This window comes from Akebia trifoliata, chromosome 1, assembly GCF_017979445.1.
Source record: "Akebia trifoliata isolate Shusen 1 chromosome 1, ASM1797944v1, whole genome shotgun sequence".
NCBI classification, from domain to species: domain Eukaryota; kingdom Viridiplantae; phylum Streptophyta; class Magnoliopsida; order Ranunculales; family Lardizabalaceae; genus Akebia; species Akebia trifoliata.
This window is the reverse complement of record NC_141375.1, coordinates 2,984,943-3,002,748: the sequence shown is the minus strand read 5'-3', so window position 1 is coordinate 3,002,748 and position 17,806 is coordinate 2,984,943. Positions and strand designations below refer to the sequence as shown.

Below are 17,806 nucleotides of genomic sequence, written 5' to 3'. Positions count from 1 at the left end.
CAGGGCCTGTTGAGCCTATAGGAGATCAGCCCACGAAAGAGGCTCAGATTGAGATGGGGCCCGTAGTGATAGTAGGGGCTGAACCCACGGATGAGGAGCAATTTGGGACTGGGTCTGAAATGTTTGTAGGGGCCAAGCCCATGTACGAGGAACAAAGAGGGCCGAGAATTGTAGACAATTTCTACCTAGACGTGGTGGGGACCAGACCAATGGAAGCTGTTCAAACAGTTAGCACTTTGCCCCAACTAACGGACACAACTGGACCTTTGGACACAACCATTACAGAACATGTCTCAATGGCTGGTGACGGTGGACCCGGTAAGTCTCCTGATCTCACAACGACAAAATCTACGGTTGATGTGTTTTTAGAAAGTGATTTGGTACAAGACATGCTGAAACCAGAATTTTCTGGGGCTGGCGGATCTGAAAAGGTAAAATACAATGAAATTTTGGTAGATATTGTATGTCCAATTACAACATTAATGTTAGAGGGAGATTCTTTGCTGGCCAAAGAAGATGCACCATGCTGCAATTGGATAACGGATAACGAAAATCAGCAGATGGGGTATGAGACAATGCCACAGGTAGTGGAAGAAAATTTGAGTTGGGGGGGATTGTGAACCACAGGTCAAGGCGGATTTCTCCAACTTCTTCAATCTGTCGAAGGGCGGACCGTCGAAGGGATTGTTGTAGTAGTGGAGTGTCTGTAGAAGGAGAAAATCTTGTTAGTTTTGCTGCGGAAGGTATGTTGCAGGAGGATACAGATACGGAAACTCGCCTCCTGGGCATGGCAGACTTGGAGGATAATTCGAGGAGTTGGGGAGGAGGGAGATCGAAAATTCAGGTTGTGGACACTTTAGCAGACTGGATCATTAAAAATTTGAACAATATTAGTTGGTCGGCTGGGTTGGTGACAGATGGACAGATAGAAGGGTCCGGGATTTTGCTGGAGCTGGCATTAAAGAAACGAGATGAGATTGGGAACAAGTACGATACAACAATTAAAGAGGAAGAACTGTTAGACGAGGAACAAGTCAATATTCGGGATGAGGTGGAGTTCATTCTCAGGGCAAAGGCAGATCAGGAGGAGTCAAGACAACAGGATTGGTTGAATAAAGGGAAAGGAATAGAGGGGGTCGATGAAAATAAAGTAAAGAAATTAAGGGTCAGGTTAGCTAAAGAGGTTCAGGAACTGTAGAAATCAGGGGTTCTTGATAAGTCTGGGACATCCTTAGGCTTGAGAAGTGAGAGAAAAATTAATGTTACAAATGTTGATTATGCTCTTATCTTGGAATGTGTGCAGGATCAACGATAAGAACAAGAGGGCTTCAATTAAGTCAATGCTCCAATCGTACAAACCTCACATTGTAATCTTACAAGAAACTAAGTTGAATCAAGTGGATAAGGCGGTACTAAGGGATATCTGGGGTGTTCGAAACATAGGTTGGAAGTACTTAACAGCTAATGGGACAGCAGGGGGAGTTTGGGTGTTATGGGACAAGAAGCTGATTGAGGTTGAGGACTCCCTAGTGGGAGTTTTTTCTGTTTCAATTTTGTGCAGGTGCGTAGGGAAGGAAGATAGCTAGGTGTTCACGGGGGTGTACGGCCCTACTAAAGAATGGGAACATAAGCAATTTTGGGAGGAATTGGATGATGTAGGAACTTATTGGAACCGTCCATGGTGTTTGGGGGGAGATTTTAACGTCATTAGATTCACTTGTGAGAAAAAAAGGGGATCGAAGATGAGAAGATTTGGAGAATTTGTGAGCCGGAACAATTTAGTGGGCATTCCCCTTCAAGGTAGAAGATTCACGTGGTCCAATCATCACGATGTGCCCACCCTTAACAGATTGGATAGATTCCTTGTTTCAGATGATTGGGTTCAGTTATTCTGCCAGATTTCTCAAATGGCCATTCCTAACCTAGCGTCCGATCATTGCCCCATACAGTTGGAAGCAGGGCCGTTTAGTAGGGGTCCTATTCCATTCTGCTTTGAAGTTATGTAGTTGAAACAACATAATTTAAAGGAATTGGTAGCAGATTGGTGGAGGAGCTTTGCGTTTGTAGGAACAGCAGGGGAAGTGTTCAGGAAAAAGCTAAAGGCTTTAAAGGAGGTTCTAAAATAGTGGAACAACGAATCAGTCGGAAGGTAAATGTTCAGAAGAAAGAGGCCTTGTTAAGAATCGAGGAGTTGGATAGAATCGAAGAGTCGAATTCAATTTCGATAAGCTACAAGGCAACAAGAATCAATCTTCGAGAAAAGTTCCAACGATTGGCTCTTATGGAAGAGATTGGTTGGAAACAGAAATCAAGATCCATATGGCTTAAAGAAGGAGACGGAAAAACAAAGTTCTTCCATAGTATGGCTAATGCTCGCAATAGAAATAATCGTATTACAAAAATAAAGGTGAACGGAGAATGGATGGAAGGGGAGGAGGAGGTTGCTAGAGGAATTGTAGACTTTTACTCCAAGCTATACTCCGACGAAAACTCTATCAGACCAAAACCAAATTTATTGCAGTTTGATAGAGTCACTGAGTTGCAACGTGATTGGTTGGAAAGATCGATTGAAGAAGAGGAGATTTGGGGGGTCATCTCAAGCATGAAGAGCGATAAAGCATCCGGGCCAGACGGATTTCCTGTAGAATTCTATAAAACATGTTGGGAGACCATCAAATGAGACTTCATTACGGTCATAGAAGAATTTTGCAGAGATGGAGTGATTGACCCCGGTTCAAACTGTAATTTCATCGCTTTAATCCCTAAAGTGGTAGGGACAGAAGATATCAAGGATCTGAGGCCCATCAGTTTGGTGAACACTAGTTACAAAATCATCACGAGTCTCCTTGCAAAAAGATTGAAAGGCGTCATTCAAGGACTGATAAGTCATAATCAGAGTGCATTCATTAAGGGGAGACAGATTCTAGATGGGGTCTTAATAGCAAACGAATGTGTTGATTCAAGATTGAAGTCTGGTAAAGCGGGGGTAGTTTGTAAAGTAGATCTTGAGAAAGCTTATGACCACGTCAACTGGCAATTTTTGGAATACATGTTGGGAAAAATGGGTTTTGGTAGAAGATGGATTTCTTGGATTATGATGTGTATGTCTTCTCCATCCTTCTCGATTTTGGTGAATGGGACGCCCCGTGGTTTCTTTAAGAGCACTAGAGGTCTCAGGCAAAGGGATCCTCTATCCCCCTTTTTGTTTATCACTGTGACAGAAGCACTCGGGAAGGTGATGGAGAGAGGGGTGGCGAATGGCCTTTTTACAGGATTTTTAGTAGGAGCAGGCAATGTTACTGTTTCTCATCTTCAATTTGCAGATGATACACTAGTCTTCTTAGAGGATTCCATGGAGCAAACAAGAAGATTAGGTGGACTGTTATGTTGCTTTGAAGCAGTGTCAGGCATCCTAGTTAATATGAGAAAAAACAAGGTACTTCCGGTCAGCATGGTCAGGTGTGTTTCCTTACTTGCGGCTTCGTTGGGATGGCAAGTGGGTAGCCTGCCCTCCTCTTATTTGGGGATTCCGCTCGGGGCCCCATATAGGATGGTGTCGATTTGGGAGCCGATAGTAGAGAGAATCCAAAGAAAACTTGCGAATTGGCAAGCAAATTACCTTTCCAAGGGAGGCAAATTGACTTTGATTAAAAGCGTCCTATCTAGTATTCCAGTTTATTTTCTATCTGTACTATCTTTGCCCAACAGTGTGGAGCTAAGGTTAGATAAGCTGTTTCGTAACTTTTTATGGCATGACAGGGACGGGGGCATGAAGCATCATTTAGTTAATTGGAAACAGGTTTGCTCAAACAAGAAAAAAGGTGGCCTTGGGATTAGAAGACTCGGTATAATGAATCTGGCTTTGAAGGGGAAGTGGTTATGAAAGTTTGGGTTTGATAGCAACAGCTTGTGGAGACAAGTCATAGAAGGAAAATACGATGCTAGGCGAATGGGCTGAGAGAGTGGTCCAACTAGACACCCTCACGACTGTGGGATGTGGAAAGGCATCATAATGACCATTTCTCTATTCAAGTCCAGACTTAAATTTATAGTGGGTCAAGGGAACAAAGTAAGATTTTGGGAGGATATTTGGTGCAGTAATCAGCCCCTTATGGAGGTGTTTCCTTCTTTGTATTCTATTTTTGAAAAAAAATGGTTCCCTATCACATCTTTCCGAAGATTAGTAGATGGCGAGTGGGCTTGGGACTTTGATTTTAGAAGGGGTCTCGACAATTTGGATTTGGTAGAAGTTGGAAGAGTAATCGATGTAGCTTCGTGCATTGAGCCGTAGGGGAAGGGAGGATGAGAGAGTGTGGATGGCAAGCAAGGATGGTAGGTTCTCGGTACGTTCTTTTTACCATTCCTTATGTTATGATGGTGATAACTCCTTCCCTTACGCATCAATTTAGGGCCCAAAGGTGCCAAGTAAGGTCGCATTTTTCACATGGATAGCTTCATTAGGAAGGATCCAAACGACGGATTTTTTTATGCAGCGTGGGTGGTATGGGGCAAGCTGTTGTGTCCTATGTATGGACAATGGAAAATCTTCGGATCACATTCTCCTTCATTGCAATTTCACGTATGGAATTTGGGTACATTTTTTTAAGTTGTTTGGATTGTTAACTTGCTTGCCCAAAACAATAAAGGACCTCTTCACATGTTGGTTGTCAAGTGGTTTTTCGTTTGGTAGTGTGAAGAGGTTGCTATGGAGTATTACACCATTCGCAATATGTTGGGAGGTGTGGCGGGAGAGAAATGACCGTATTTTCAAGGGAAAGCAAAAAGATGGCACAGAAACGATTGTTTCCATCTTGGGCCTTTTGTTTTGTTGGTCCAAAGTTTTCAAAGAATTTAGGGGGATCTTCTTCGAGGATTTTATCTATAATTGGGATGGGATATTGTGTATTTTTAGTGGATAGCATCTGATGTAAGGTCCTGCTAGGTTAGTCATCTCGACTGGCCTAGTTCTGTTTTTTTTTCATGAATATAAAATGATTTAAATAAAAATAAAGAAAATCCTAATTAATCTGATAATCACATTTTAATATCTAATTATCTAATCCTATTTAAATTTCCATCAATATGATTCAATATATGACAATACATCTTATTACACTCTTTCACATCAATACTCTCTAACAATACATCTCTCATAGGGGAGGTCACCCATTTTTTAATCTTTTATTTTCATATTACTTGCTAGATGTTACATCTTTTTTATTTCTTTAAATTGAGCAGCTTGAGCTCAAACGAGAAATCTAGGAAGATAGTAAGGGTTTCTATCTCTACGAAAACAATCCCCTGGAGGAGGAGAAAGAAAATGGGCTAATGGTGGATTCTTTGTTTGCCAACACAAAAGATGTTGTTAAACAACCTGAAGAGCCTCCAACAAAAAAATTGAGAAGATATTCGAGAATAAAAAGTAAGCCATTTCAGGAAGGGTGGTTGTCAACATCTTTTTTTTTTTTTTAAAGTAACATCAAACCTTATAATAAACAACTTTTCGCCACTAGTGACGTGTCCTCGCCACACTTCACATAGAATTTCTTATGCGAGGAGCTTGCATCAAATTCAGATTTGTTGGAAGGGTTGCTAGATATCAAAATTGAAGAAAGGTCTACATTCTACACCAATCATAAGAAAAGCTCTAAAAATCATAATTGGGCCTCATACATTCAAATTGGGTACAACAATAGAGAATGAGTCTTATAACCAGATCATGAGAGTAGCAAACATATCACAGTGGTATCTAGGAAAACCATCAATGTCTAATTTGATAGGAAAACAAAATAGATCATCTCTCAGACTAATTACTACAAATAGGTTCTTACAAATATCACAAACAACATAGGCAGGTTTAACAAACTTCAACAGGAGTTCAACAGCTTAATTATTCTTGACTAATTAAATACTAAATAATAATTTAACACACAATCGTTCTCCCCAATCTTTTCTGCAGTTTTCCAATCTATCCAACTCTGAATCCCCTCTGGACGTCTATGCTTCAGTATGCTTGAAACCCTTTGACAGACTCTGTCGTGAACAAAAACAGAAATTTATAGAAATAATTTTCAGAGTTCATTAGAAGACATGAAACTTGGAACAAAAACACAAGAAAGATAAGCAATGCAAGCTTACAGAGATGTATTGCAGTAAGTAGTTGGCTCCATAATGATCTTAGTTCACTGAGGACATCCTACTTTCTTTTGTGGCAAAAAAAAAAAAAAAAAAAAAAATCAAATTCACGATAAAACTCATGGAATAAATGCTAAACTACTACTTAAGAATGAGATGGTTAACATGTTGCATACAAGTCTGGTGATTTATCCAAAAAAAATCTAAGCGATTGGTTCTTTTGATATTTTCCTCCATCGAAAATATTTTACGAGCGTATGTTCTTGATGGGTTAATGGAACCTCATTAGAGACTGCAACATGGCATAACTAATTTCTTCTAATTGGTGACAAATTCTGAAGAATGATTGGTTTTAAACACATCTGATGATAAATGGTGCACATAAACATAAAGAGGTACTGATCATATCTAAAAAACAGAACATTTCAGCATTCTTCATCATAGGCTTCATGAACATTTCAGAATTTGTTTGTTTGTAGGTCCACCAAGGGTTTTGCCAAACATTTATATGGAGTCAGAGGGTCCTAAAAAATAAAAAAAACCAAACTGACAATTTGTTAAGCCTTTTGAATTAGGCCAAAATGGAACTGTTCATCCAAGTGGTGAGATGAATCCATGGCTGGTCATGATTCATGAACTGTGAGTTTGGAAAAGGAGTAAAAGAAGGGTCTTAGGGCATAATCAAAGGCCCTAAGCTGAATGAAGTAAACACAATTAATAGATTCTAAAAAAGTATGCCAACTATGTTCAATTCATAAACTAGAAACAGAAAAAAGATGAAAAAAGAAATAAACTCAGAAGAAAAAAAAAAATTACCAATGGATGAATGGGGAGGATGAGATGAAGAAGAAGCCTCTGCATTGGAATTCTGATTCCAATTAACGTAAAGTACTTTCGCCCTGTTGTACCTTTTCTTCATCTCATCTTCTTTAACCTTCGCTGTGAATTGCGTGGGCATATTCGTTAACTTCAATTCTCGAAGAGTGGTCACTTGTTGCAGTCCTATCGGAAGCATCTTCAGATTTTCACATGATCTAATCTCCAGCTCTTTAAGAACCGGCATCGCTCTTTCATCCACTTTCCATTCTTCCAATTTCTCTAGCTTCCAGATTTTCAAGGACTGAAGCTTAGGAAATCCTTCTGAACAACAAACCATGGATTCTCGTACGAAGGATCCAGCGAATAATTTTAGGACTCTTAGGGAACTTAAAAGCCCTAGCACTGGCATTGGATCTTCCTTTAGTCCAGACGCTGACAAAGTAAGATTGGTGAGGCATGGTGGGAATTCATCTACACCAAGTAGCTTCTCTAAGCATCCAAACAAATATAGGTCAGAGAGAGAGTCCTGATGATGAAGACTCTTCAACGTTAATTGTGAAGGTCCACCTTGTTCATCCTTTGATCTCAACCTCAAAGATTGAAGGTGCTTCAGTTTTTCAATCCACTTAGCCATTGCCTCTGCTTGTGAAGTTAAATTGAATGTAAGTCCCAACCTTGTAATATTTGTCAACCTGTCCAGTCCATCCTTCACGAGACACTCCTCGTCTACATATATTCCCCATAATGTTTGGAGGCGCCCTGAAGAGCCGGTACTAGGTCGATGCGCCAATTTCCCATGATAACTCTCATTCAAAAATAGGTGCCGCAGCTGTTTCATCTTCCAAATCGAATCAGGGAAAGTGGTGATATAAGTATGTTTTACATCTAGTGTTTGGAGGTTGAACAAGTTGCCTATGGATGATGGAAGTGCATCCAAGTAAGTCCATCTTAATCCTAAGTACCTCAAATGAACCAGTTTTCCTAATGCGTTGGGTAACTTAGGCTTGTACACACGTTCAAGATCGAGCACGCGAAGCGATAGAAAGTACCTCCTAGTAATGCCTCTAACAAGTAATTCCACTATACTTGCTCCAGATCCTTCCTGAAAGTCAAAGGACCAAAAAGACTGGAGAAATTTGTAAGGGTCCAAAGAAGGAAGCTCATTGCGTTGGGCATAAAGATTGGAATCTTCTCTGATTTTACCACTATCAGCATGTCGAGTTGTAAACTGTGAGTAGTACTTACTTTCCCTGGCTTTTGATAAATAATGTTCTCTCAATGCAGGGGGCAAGCGACATGTTTTGGCTGTCCCGTCAAACCTCTGTTTTGCTACTTGAATCATGTTCCAATCTATCAACTTCTTCAAATATTTCAACGCAACCTTTTCTGGAGGTTCAGAATGGTCCACCGGGATCAACCCCTCTGCAATCCATAATGGAATCAATCTTCTCACAGGGATATCAAAACATTCAGGGAAGAACCCAAGATAGAGAAGACAACGCTTTAAGTGCAATGGTAAATAGGTATCGATGAAAGCCAAGGTGTCAGACCATGGTGAAGATGATTGTTCTTGATTGATGGGGAGCTGCTGCTGCTGTTCATGTGCACTCTCAAGCATCTTTTTGGAACATTCTTTACTCTCTTTACAAATTGATAAGAGGGTGTTTCTCAATTGTATGATTGCAATGGGTGAGCCCCCACATGTTTTCACAAGTTTTTTCCCAACTTGTTCCAAATCTGGAGGGATGTGCATCTTCATCATGGTGAACAACTCCCAGCTGTGTGCATCACTTAGTAGTCCTACATGGTGCCTTGATATTATAACCGGCCGCCTAGAAAAGCGGTCATCTTCCATAGACTCTAACATTCTGTAGCTACGAGAAGTGATCACAATGCTACCCCAAAAGGGTTTGTTCCTAAGAAACTGACTTAGACTAGTCTGTGCTGCTCGATCATTCCTCCGGTTTATGTTATCCAAATCGTCTATAACTATAAGAAACCTCCTCATGTCAGTCTTCTCTGTTTCCGAAATAACAATAATAATGTGTTTGTTAACCTCTTCAACAACCTCTTCAAGACTAGATAATTGAGATCCATCGATCCAAGCACGTCGGAAACCAAAATAACTTGCAATAGAACCACTGTTATAGATTTTCTTAGCTAGACAAGTCTTACCTGTGCCTTCCATACCCATAATCACAATTATGGCTTTCAATGAGCTCTCTGATAATATTTCTTCTTCAATCGCCTTTATTTTTTCCTCCATACCAACAAGAGCAATATTATTGGCTTCATCATCATCGATAATAGAAGAATATGTTCTCCTACTCCTCGTATGCTGTGGCCTTTTGTCTCCCAAATCATGTTCATCATCAATATGAGGAGAAGACTCTCTCAATCTCTCTTGAATACTTCTCACGTCACTAAAGAGAGAAAAACGTAACTGCTTGATCTGCTCAATTGTCTCGGGAACCTTAGCTCGAGCTTTGAAATAGTTGAAGTACTTGTGAAAGAATCCCATCTTCCTCTGCCGTTCTTTCATGATCCTTAAGGTATCAATGGTGTCCTCAGCAGCAACAGCCTGGTCTCGTAGATCCTCCACCCATTGCTTGTCTCTTTTAACTATTTCTAGGTCTTGTCCATTCGGAAAGACTATAGTTCTTTTAAATCCGTCAACAATTTTCGCGATGATCTTCGTCAGTTCCGAATCATCCAAGGAATTATCTATTACCTCAGCTGTTAGGTACGAGAGTTTTTCTTTAACATCAGAAATCAAAGCGGAAGAGTCGTCCATGTTCCTCCTCTCTATCTTCACCACTTCTTTCCAATAGGAAGATGGACCAAAACTGGGGATTCTAAATGAGTCGTCAAAACATGACTTGGAGGTGTATATTCAAATGACTCCATGACGCCACAAATTCGGATAATGTAGATATGTATGCCCCTCGGTACACGATTGCACTTCCCTATTAAAAAAAAATGTATGTTGAAAGAACCGTGTATCCCGATACATACATATCTACAGTTCTCAAACTTATCCACAACATAGAGTCATTTGAGTATGTCACATGATAAACAAGTTCGAGAATCGTAGATATGTATATCTCGAGATACACAATTCCCTCAAGATACACTTTGTTATGGAGAGGTGCAAATGTGTATCCCGAGACATACATATCTATCATACTCGAACTTTAGGGGTGTCAATAGGTCAGTTCCTATGATATTTGGAATTATAACTTTTATATTTTATCGATTCCGATTCTTATCGATTTCGATTTTGATTTCGATTTCGATTTTGATTTTAAAATAAGTGAAATTGGAACCATCAAAAATCACGGGTACCCGTCATTTTCGGTTCTCAATAATCGAATGAAAAAAATTATTTCAAAATCATTATAATAAAAAAATTATTCTAAAAAATAATATATTTTTTGTAAAATATCAATTTGATAATAATTTTTTCCACTAAAATAATAATTTAATAATTTTTATTTTTAAATAATAAAATGTATTTCGTTTACAAGTAATAAATTAAAAAAATGACTCATCTTAAACTTGAATATTTAATTTATATGAAATTTGAAGAATTTTATATCATATATGTTAATTTGAAAATATAGGATTACCATGAATCATGTATAATGTAAAAATAAATGACAAAATAAATCGGTTCCGAGTACCCATCGAATAGAACCTAATGGTTCTAGTTCCTATCGATTCGGTTCCATACTAGACCCGAATCTAATCGGTCCCAATAAAAAGGGAATCGAAACAAGAGTTTTCGATTTCAATTCTGGGTAATTGGGTACCCATTGACACTCCTACCGAACTTATCACATCATGGAGTCATTTGCGTACGTCACTTGGCGAGTCATATTATCACGACTCTTCTAAATTTTGTATTTATTTTGAGTCGTGATAATTTGACTCGTCAGGTGGTACACTCAATCAACTCCCTGATGTGATAAGTTTAAAAATCGTATATTTGTATGTCTTGGGATACATGATTGCAGTTCCCCATTAAAAATTATATCCCGAGGGAGTCTTGTATCTCGAGACGTACATATCTATGATTTTCAAACTTGTCTGCCTCAGGCAGTCAATTGAGTATGCCACCTGGTGAGTCATATTATCAAGTCTCATTTATTTTCTATTAATATTTGATCCAACTCCTAGGATATGCCATGTGTAATATAAAGAAGATGGTTATATTTTAAATGTCTCTTAGTCACCGATGTTTTAGTTATATCAAGTCTCCCTAGACACATTAGTCATCAATGTTAGTTATATTTTAAAGGATCAAAGTAGCAACATGCCGTTCAAAATGCTCATTTTGTAGCTTGATTAAAGTAGTAAGCCATCCAAGCTGGAAAAATCTTAAAGTAACTGTGCAGGACACTGCGTTAAAAACTAAGTTAATTTCGGAGGTATGGAAAGAATCATAAATGCTTTTCACTCGTATCTCTAGGAGAAACATTCATAAGCACATCTCCACAACAATTAGTGTCCTGCTCAGTCACTCTAAGTCTACACTTCTAAATAATCAAAGATAAATATTTTATTGAAGTCACATTGAAATATTACCCAAAAAAAAAGTCTAGAATTTTAATTCCAAAGAAGCTTAGATATATATCACTAAGTTCTAAGTTGGTCCAAATAATTTGAATGCATGGTTAATAGTCAAAAAATTATCTGAATTTAAAATAAAAAAATTGATACAATTCTTTGAATTAGGGGTTAGCCGATTAATTCAATGAATTGATGAATGAATTAACCAACGATTCCTCAACTAATCATGGAAGATGATAACATTTCTACCCTACACTTCCAACATTTTAGTTTTTTTAACATGTAAACATCAAGAACAAGATATGACTTAGAAAGAGGTTGAAGATGATAGGTTTTGGTAAAAAATCAATATAAATATTTTATATGATATACAAAATTTTGGCGACTTTTTCTCTATGAAACTTTCTTCAATTTATCCGAATTAAAAAATGCCTTCAAATTGGCATCTTCTTTAAAATAAAAGCTCCAAGCCACTTTTCTACTCCAATGGGTTCCACCTTTAAATCACTATTCATTATTTTAAAATACTATTTAAACACATTAAAAATTTTAAAAATATGAAATAATTTAAAAAAAATTGCTATTGCCGCCGCAACTTAAAATTATTGCACTCCAATTTCTTAAATTATTTATCACACCCCAATTAAAAATTAACACACTTGTTGAACATTATAAACATTTATCTCAAATTATAATCTCAACATTACAAAATATCATAACATTTGTTCAAACAAATTTAATAATTGTTTACAATTATGATTAGGCCCGTTTAAAATCCCAAACAAAAAATAATAATAATCTAGTAACTATTGAAGTAGTTTAAATGTGTTATAACGCTTTGTAATCTTGAGGTAATAACTTGAGCCCAAACTTTCCTATGTTTAATATATATATATATATATATATATATATATATATATATATATATATGCCTTAGGTTGGACCGGGGTCTCTCTTGGCGGTTTTCTTGAAAGTGTGAGTAGCCTCTTACAGTAATGTCTGCCCGGTAATTTGTTTGGCAGGACGCTTCTCGGTTATCAAGCTTTCCCTACGCCCTGCCGGAGCCTGTTCCTTATCGTCCACAACACGTTGCAGATTTTCAGTTACGACTTTAGCAAGGTTGGTTTCCCAAGCTAAGAAGCATGGTGGAGCCCCGGTGAGCTCTAGAAGGTGTTTACAATTCAATGAGGTGATCAACAGATATATATATATATATATATATTACCTTAATTTATTTTTATAAGAAAGAAAATCTTGTAAAATTGGTTCTTCAAAGACATTTTGTAACAAATTTCCATCGAGTTTGATTGAATAATTGATTTGGTTTGATTTCTAAAATATAAATGAAAAAAATTTACAACTAGTAAAAGAGACAAAAGTGGCATTTAAATCATGTTACATGAAAGGGGAGGTTAAAATTGACATTTATACACAATGACAACAAAAAATTAGGACACAATAAGGTTTACTGAAAAAGGTGAATAGTGATAACGTTAGAGTTTTATATCTTCTCTCTCAACTTTAAGGATGAAGTAATGAATGGTAAATTGAAGGTAATTTTTTTTCTTAGAATAGAGGAAAGTTGGAGTTTGGTTTGATTACGGACATTATATTTGGAGTTTTAAAGCACCGTTGGGTACTTTTTTGTGAAGGGGCCTTCGTGTGCATTATTAAAGTGTCCCAAAGTCACATATGTAACATCATTGCCAGGAAACTATTTATAATTTTTTTTTTTGTATATTTGCCATGCTGCCATCTTCCATTATAAATAAACAACATTGTGGATAATTGGACACAGGAACAATGACGAATAAAAATTATTAGTGTACAACATCACTATCTCCTTGAGTATAGTGGCTGGAATTTAGTCTTCTAAAGTGAATCCATGGGATCTCTCCTCTCTTCTGCGTAAAATACTATTGGACTTGGAAAAAGTAGAGATCACCGCTCTGTTAACTTGGGTGTGTTTGGTTCAGATTGTAGAATTTAATTCTTGATTGTGATTATGAAGTATCACAATCAAATTATAAAAATTAATTTTTATAATCTAAAATCTTGTTTGACTACTACTATTTATGAAAATTGATCATGTAGAAAAATATTACCCAATTGAAAATGAGAGGAAAAATATTTTTCCTAGATATTGAAGCTAATATAATTTTTAGAGAAAAGAAAAAATCAAAGATTTTTCATCCTATATGACTTAAAATCATCGGATTGGCCTGATGTCTTGTGATCGTGCAAATTTCGATTAAATTGTAGGTAGTAACAAAAAAATTCATTGTTATTCTTCGTTTATGTTGATTCTCTTAAATCATTTTGTCAAATTCATGTTCAATGAAGAGAGAATTCCACTGTCATTCTTGATTTATGTTGACTCTCTCAAACTATTAAACCCTAGGGTTAAGTTTTTATTCGGTCAATCTATTTCATGTGAATCCATGATTTTCCTTGCATTTGGAATAGATTAGAAAAAATAATTAAATGATTTGAGCAAACCAGATTTGTTAAATAGTTTTTTAACAAAATAAGTGTGTGTACTTGTTATGTGTGCAAGTAATGGACTTAGAAAGAGAAGATTACCTCTAATGAGGGATTACTCTTTAGCTCTTAAGCCATTAAAGAGGTAAAGTAAGAAAGACTAGGAAACTTAGATTGCAAGTAAAGTAAAGAAAGTAAAATATTTACACTATGAACTTAAATTGCATAAGAGTAGATAAAAGTAAGGCAACCTAATCTAATGTTCTCAAGGAACTTATTGAGGGCTTATAGGAAGAGATTACCTCTATGAGGTTTTACTCTCTACCTCCTAGTCTCACTAATGCAAACAAAGATTTGCATTATTACAAAGAAAATAATGAAATAAATTTGTTTAATGTAAAAAAATGAGTAATAAGAATGGGGAGATTAGAGGGGGAGAATAAAGGGTTTAAACCCCACCTTAGTCTTCTTCTTCTTTTTCTTTTTCGTTTGAGTTTCTTGGGGGTTTGATAATGGATTGGGACAAAGTTTAGATAGGCTGGAGAACTTAGAGGAGAGACTAAGGGCCTGTTCGTTTGAATTTTTGAAGCTGGCTTTTCCAGCTTTTTTTACTTTTAAGCTCAAAAAGCCCGGCGAAATATGTTCGTTTGGGCTTCTTTCGCTCCTCAGATTTTAAATAAAGCCCAAAAACGACTCTTTATTGAAGTCGCCCTTAGCCCGCTTCGTCAAATGGCTTTTGCACGAAGCCCATTACCGTAAAACGGTTCAGATGAAATTACCTAAATGCCCTCCTTCTTTTGTTAAATTTCCAACGGTTCAGGCTGTTGCAGAAACTCATTTCATCCATAAAAATCAGATCTTCACTCTCTCTTCTTCAACCTCTTCTAATGGTGATGCTCATCTTCTTCTCTCCTCTACCTTCAACAACATTTCTCTACAAAAATCCTGATTTCATACCATCTCTCCTCTCCAATTTCTCCCCAATTTCAATCTCCATCTCCATCTCCAACAACCCCAACCCCAACCCTCATAGGTCCACCTTTCATGTCTCCTCTTCCTCCGTTGGATTCCCCATCACCACCGAAACAAACGGCCCCTATTCTTCCACAAAAGGTAACCCTCTTGACGTCTCCAAACTCGAGATTTCGGAAGAGATTGTCTCCGCGCTCTCTCGACGAGGAATAACCCAACTCTTCCCCATTCAGGTCTGGCCTTCTTCAAATTTTCTTCCACTTGAAGTTTTAATTGTTGGTTGTGTGAAATTATAGTGTGTGTTTTGCTAGTTTGAATGATTTTATTGGAATTTTGGTAGTTTATTAGAAGGGATCTTAACCTACGAACTCATGAGTTTGTTGATCGAACTATCAAGTTGCTAAACACAGCTTTGCAATCATAGGATAGACTTCCATCTTATAGATCTACTTAAATATTTGTGTCTGTCATTTTTATGTAAGAAACAAAAAAATTTCTGAACATAACTAAAATGGGTCCCTATCCGTAGCCAACAGTTTGGCAAACATTTTGGCAAACACTTTTTCAAAACATGGGTTAGAGGTCTTGGAATGGGCTGATTTTTGGTGAGGATGATCTCTACAGTGAGGAGATCATCCTCACCAAAAATCAGCTCATTCCAAAACTTCTAGCCCCATTTTACAAGTTGAAAAATCGTGAACCGTCCATTTTTTGTAAACCATTTTTGATGAGGTTAGAAGTTTTGGAATGGGCTGATTTTTGGTGATGATGATCTCCTCACCATAGAGATCATCCTCACCAAAAATCAGCCCATTCCAAGACCTCTAACCCATGTTTTGAAAAATGTGTTTGCCAAAATGTTTGCCAAACTGTTGGCTATTGAACGCTACTCAACTAAAATATTATATTACTTGGGGTATAGATGTCGAGTATGTTCCCTAATCTGATTTTATAACTGTAAATCAACTTCATAATGTTTATTGATACCCACAGTTTTATCTAATATTTGGAGTCTTACTTCAAAGCAATGTCACATAGTTACAACTGGATGGCTCTGTTGAATCAGAAAAAGCGTTTTCAAATTGTAAAATCTTTCAATTCAAACCCAAAACATGCATTCGTCATTTTTATAACCTACGAACTAAGTAAAAGTTGCGATGCCAATAGATCAATTTTTTTATAGCTAGATTGCTATTTTTTGGGTTTAGGATTTTGTATGAGCCTAATCATAATTGTAAACAACTACTGAAATTATTTCAAAGAGTGTTATATGTTTTGTTATGTTGAGATTATAATTTTAGCTAAAATCTTGTAATGTTGTAAGTGTGTGTTTTAATCTTTAATTGGGGTGTGATATATAATTTAAGAAAATAATAAACAAAATATTTTGGGTGCTGATAGCAGCTCTCTAACGAAAGATTTTATTTTTTCTACGCTAACATTTTGTTAAGTAGATGAAGTTACTGTTTGTAAAGTTCTAATTTTTTTGTTGTGTGAAACTATAGACAATGTTCTTTGTTGCTTTTATGGTGTTATCTGAATTTTGATATTTGTTAGTTTGGGTCTTAAAAGATTTTATCTTTTTTATGCTAATATTTCGTCCAGTAAATGAAGTTACAATTTGTGAAGTTGGTTGGTTGTGTGAAGCTAAAGACATTATTCTTTGTAGTTTTTGATGATTTTATGAGAATTTTGATAGTATGTTAGTTTAGATCTTAAGATTGTTTGAAGAAATCTCTAATGTGCATTTGTTCATGACCACTTGAACGGAAAAGTTATAGTTTTTCCCCGTATAGTATAACTTGTTCTATGACCACATATCGTCCAATCTGATATAGTGGAAGTTTCTGTTGGGCTTGGTGATTTAAAATCACATCTTTTGTTTCAAAGGGATGATGGGTGTTTCCACATTTGTGGAGGGGTATTTTAAGAAGGTATTTATGTTAGCTTATAAGAAATTAAAAGTAAGTTATAGGTAGTTGTTATAGTTTATAAAAAGGAGTTTTTCTTGTAAAAGGGCTATGTATGCAGGTATTTTCTTTATCAGGAAAATTTCATATGTCCATTTTTAAGAGGAGATGCTGCCGAAATTTCAATAAAATTTTAAAATTTATAAATTTATTTAAATTAAAAATAATTATTTTTATAATTTTTTAAGATAAATTTATTATATTTATATATATATATATATATATATATATATATATATATATATATATATATATATATATATATATATATATATATATATATATATTAATGTAACTATATATTTATTAAGGTATTCTGATCATTTTTGGTGCATTATCAACATTAAGGGTATTCTAGTCATTTTATCAGAATCCAGCAATAAAAAACTGTCAAACGAACATCAGTTTCTGGCTTATGTGCTTCTGTAACGAACAAGCTTCTGCTGGATGTGATTTTTCAGGCTCCAAACTTCTGCTTCTTCCAGAAGCCAGCTTCTGGAGCTGGAGCTAGCTTCTGTAAAGAACAGACCCTAAGACAAAATTTTAGCTTCTTGAGCTCTTCTTTTTTGCCTTAAATATGAATTCTATTTATAGGAGTTTGGAAGACTTTTGGGGATAAACTTGTCCCAACTCTTGGAGTTCTCAATATTTGTGACAAAACCTCTATAAAAATTTCAAATGACTTTTATTCTCATTGAACTTAAAGGTCTTTCACTCACCTAAGGTCTCCCCAATCATGATGAACAAGAGGGTAGAATTGTAAAAGGTCATAGTTTCTAGAGAATTCTTTGAAGAAGGTAGAAGAGTCTTAGGTCTTTAACTTTGGGTCAAATCCCAAAGAATTAGGCTAGATGGCA

At 36.4% G+C, this 17,806-nt stretch overlaps 1 protein-coding gene across 2 annotated transcripts; it reads right to left on the bottom strand.

Annotated features, from left to right (window-relative positions):
- Positions 1-5,750: 5,750 nt before the first annotated feature.
- Positions 5,751-9,877, bottom strand: LOC147410386 (putative inactive disease susceptibility protein LOV1). 2 transcript variants are annotated; one of them, XM_086434833.1, is made up of 3 exons: positions 6,952-9,877; positions 6,139-6,203; positions 5,751-6,033 (listed from the first exon to the last, which is right to left on the bottom strand). In XM_086434833.1, exons 1-2 carry the CDS (start codon positions 9,746-9,748, stop codon positions 6,178-6,180), a joined length of 2,823 nt encoding a protein of 940 aa, XP_086290959.1. In that variant the 5' UTR covers positions 9,749-9,877; the 3' UTR covers positions 5,751-6,033; positions 6,139-6,177. The 2 variants fall into 2 exon arrangements, with proteins under 2 accessions (XP_086290959.1, XP_086290951.1); XM_086434825.1 differs by lacking the exon at positions 6,139-6,203.
- Positions 9,878-17,806: the final 7,929 nt, after the last annotated feature.

Excerpts from the sequence above, each read along its gene's own strand:
- LOC147410386 (XM_086434825.1), bottom strand. The coding sequence starts at position 9,748 with ATGGACGACTCTTCCGCTTTGATTTCTGATGTTAAAGAAAAACTCTCG. Across the intron at positions 6,034-6,951 it reads TCCTCCCCATTCATCCATTG|AGTCTGTCAAAGGGTTTCAA; the intron begins GTAATTTTTTTT and ends TGTTCACGACAG.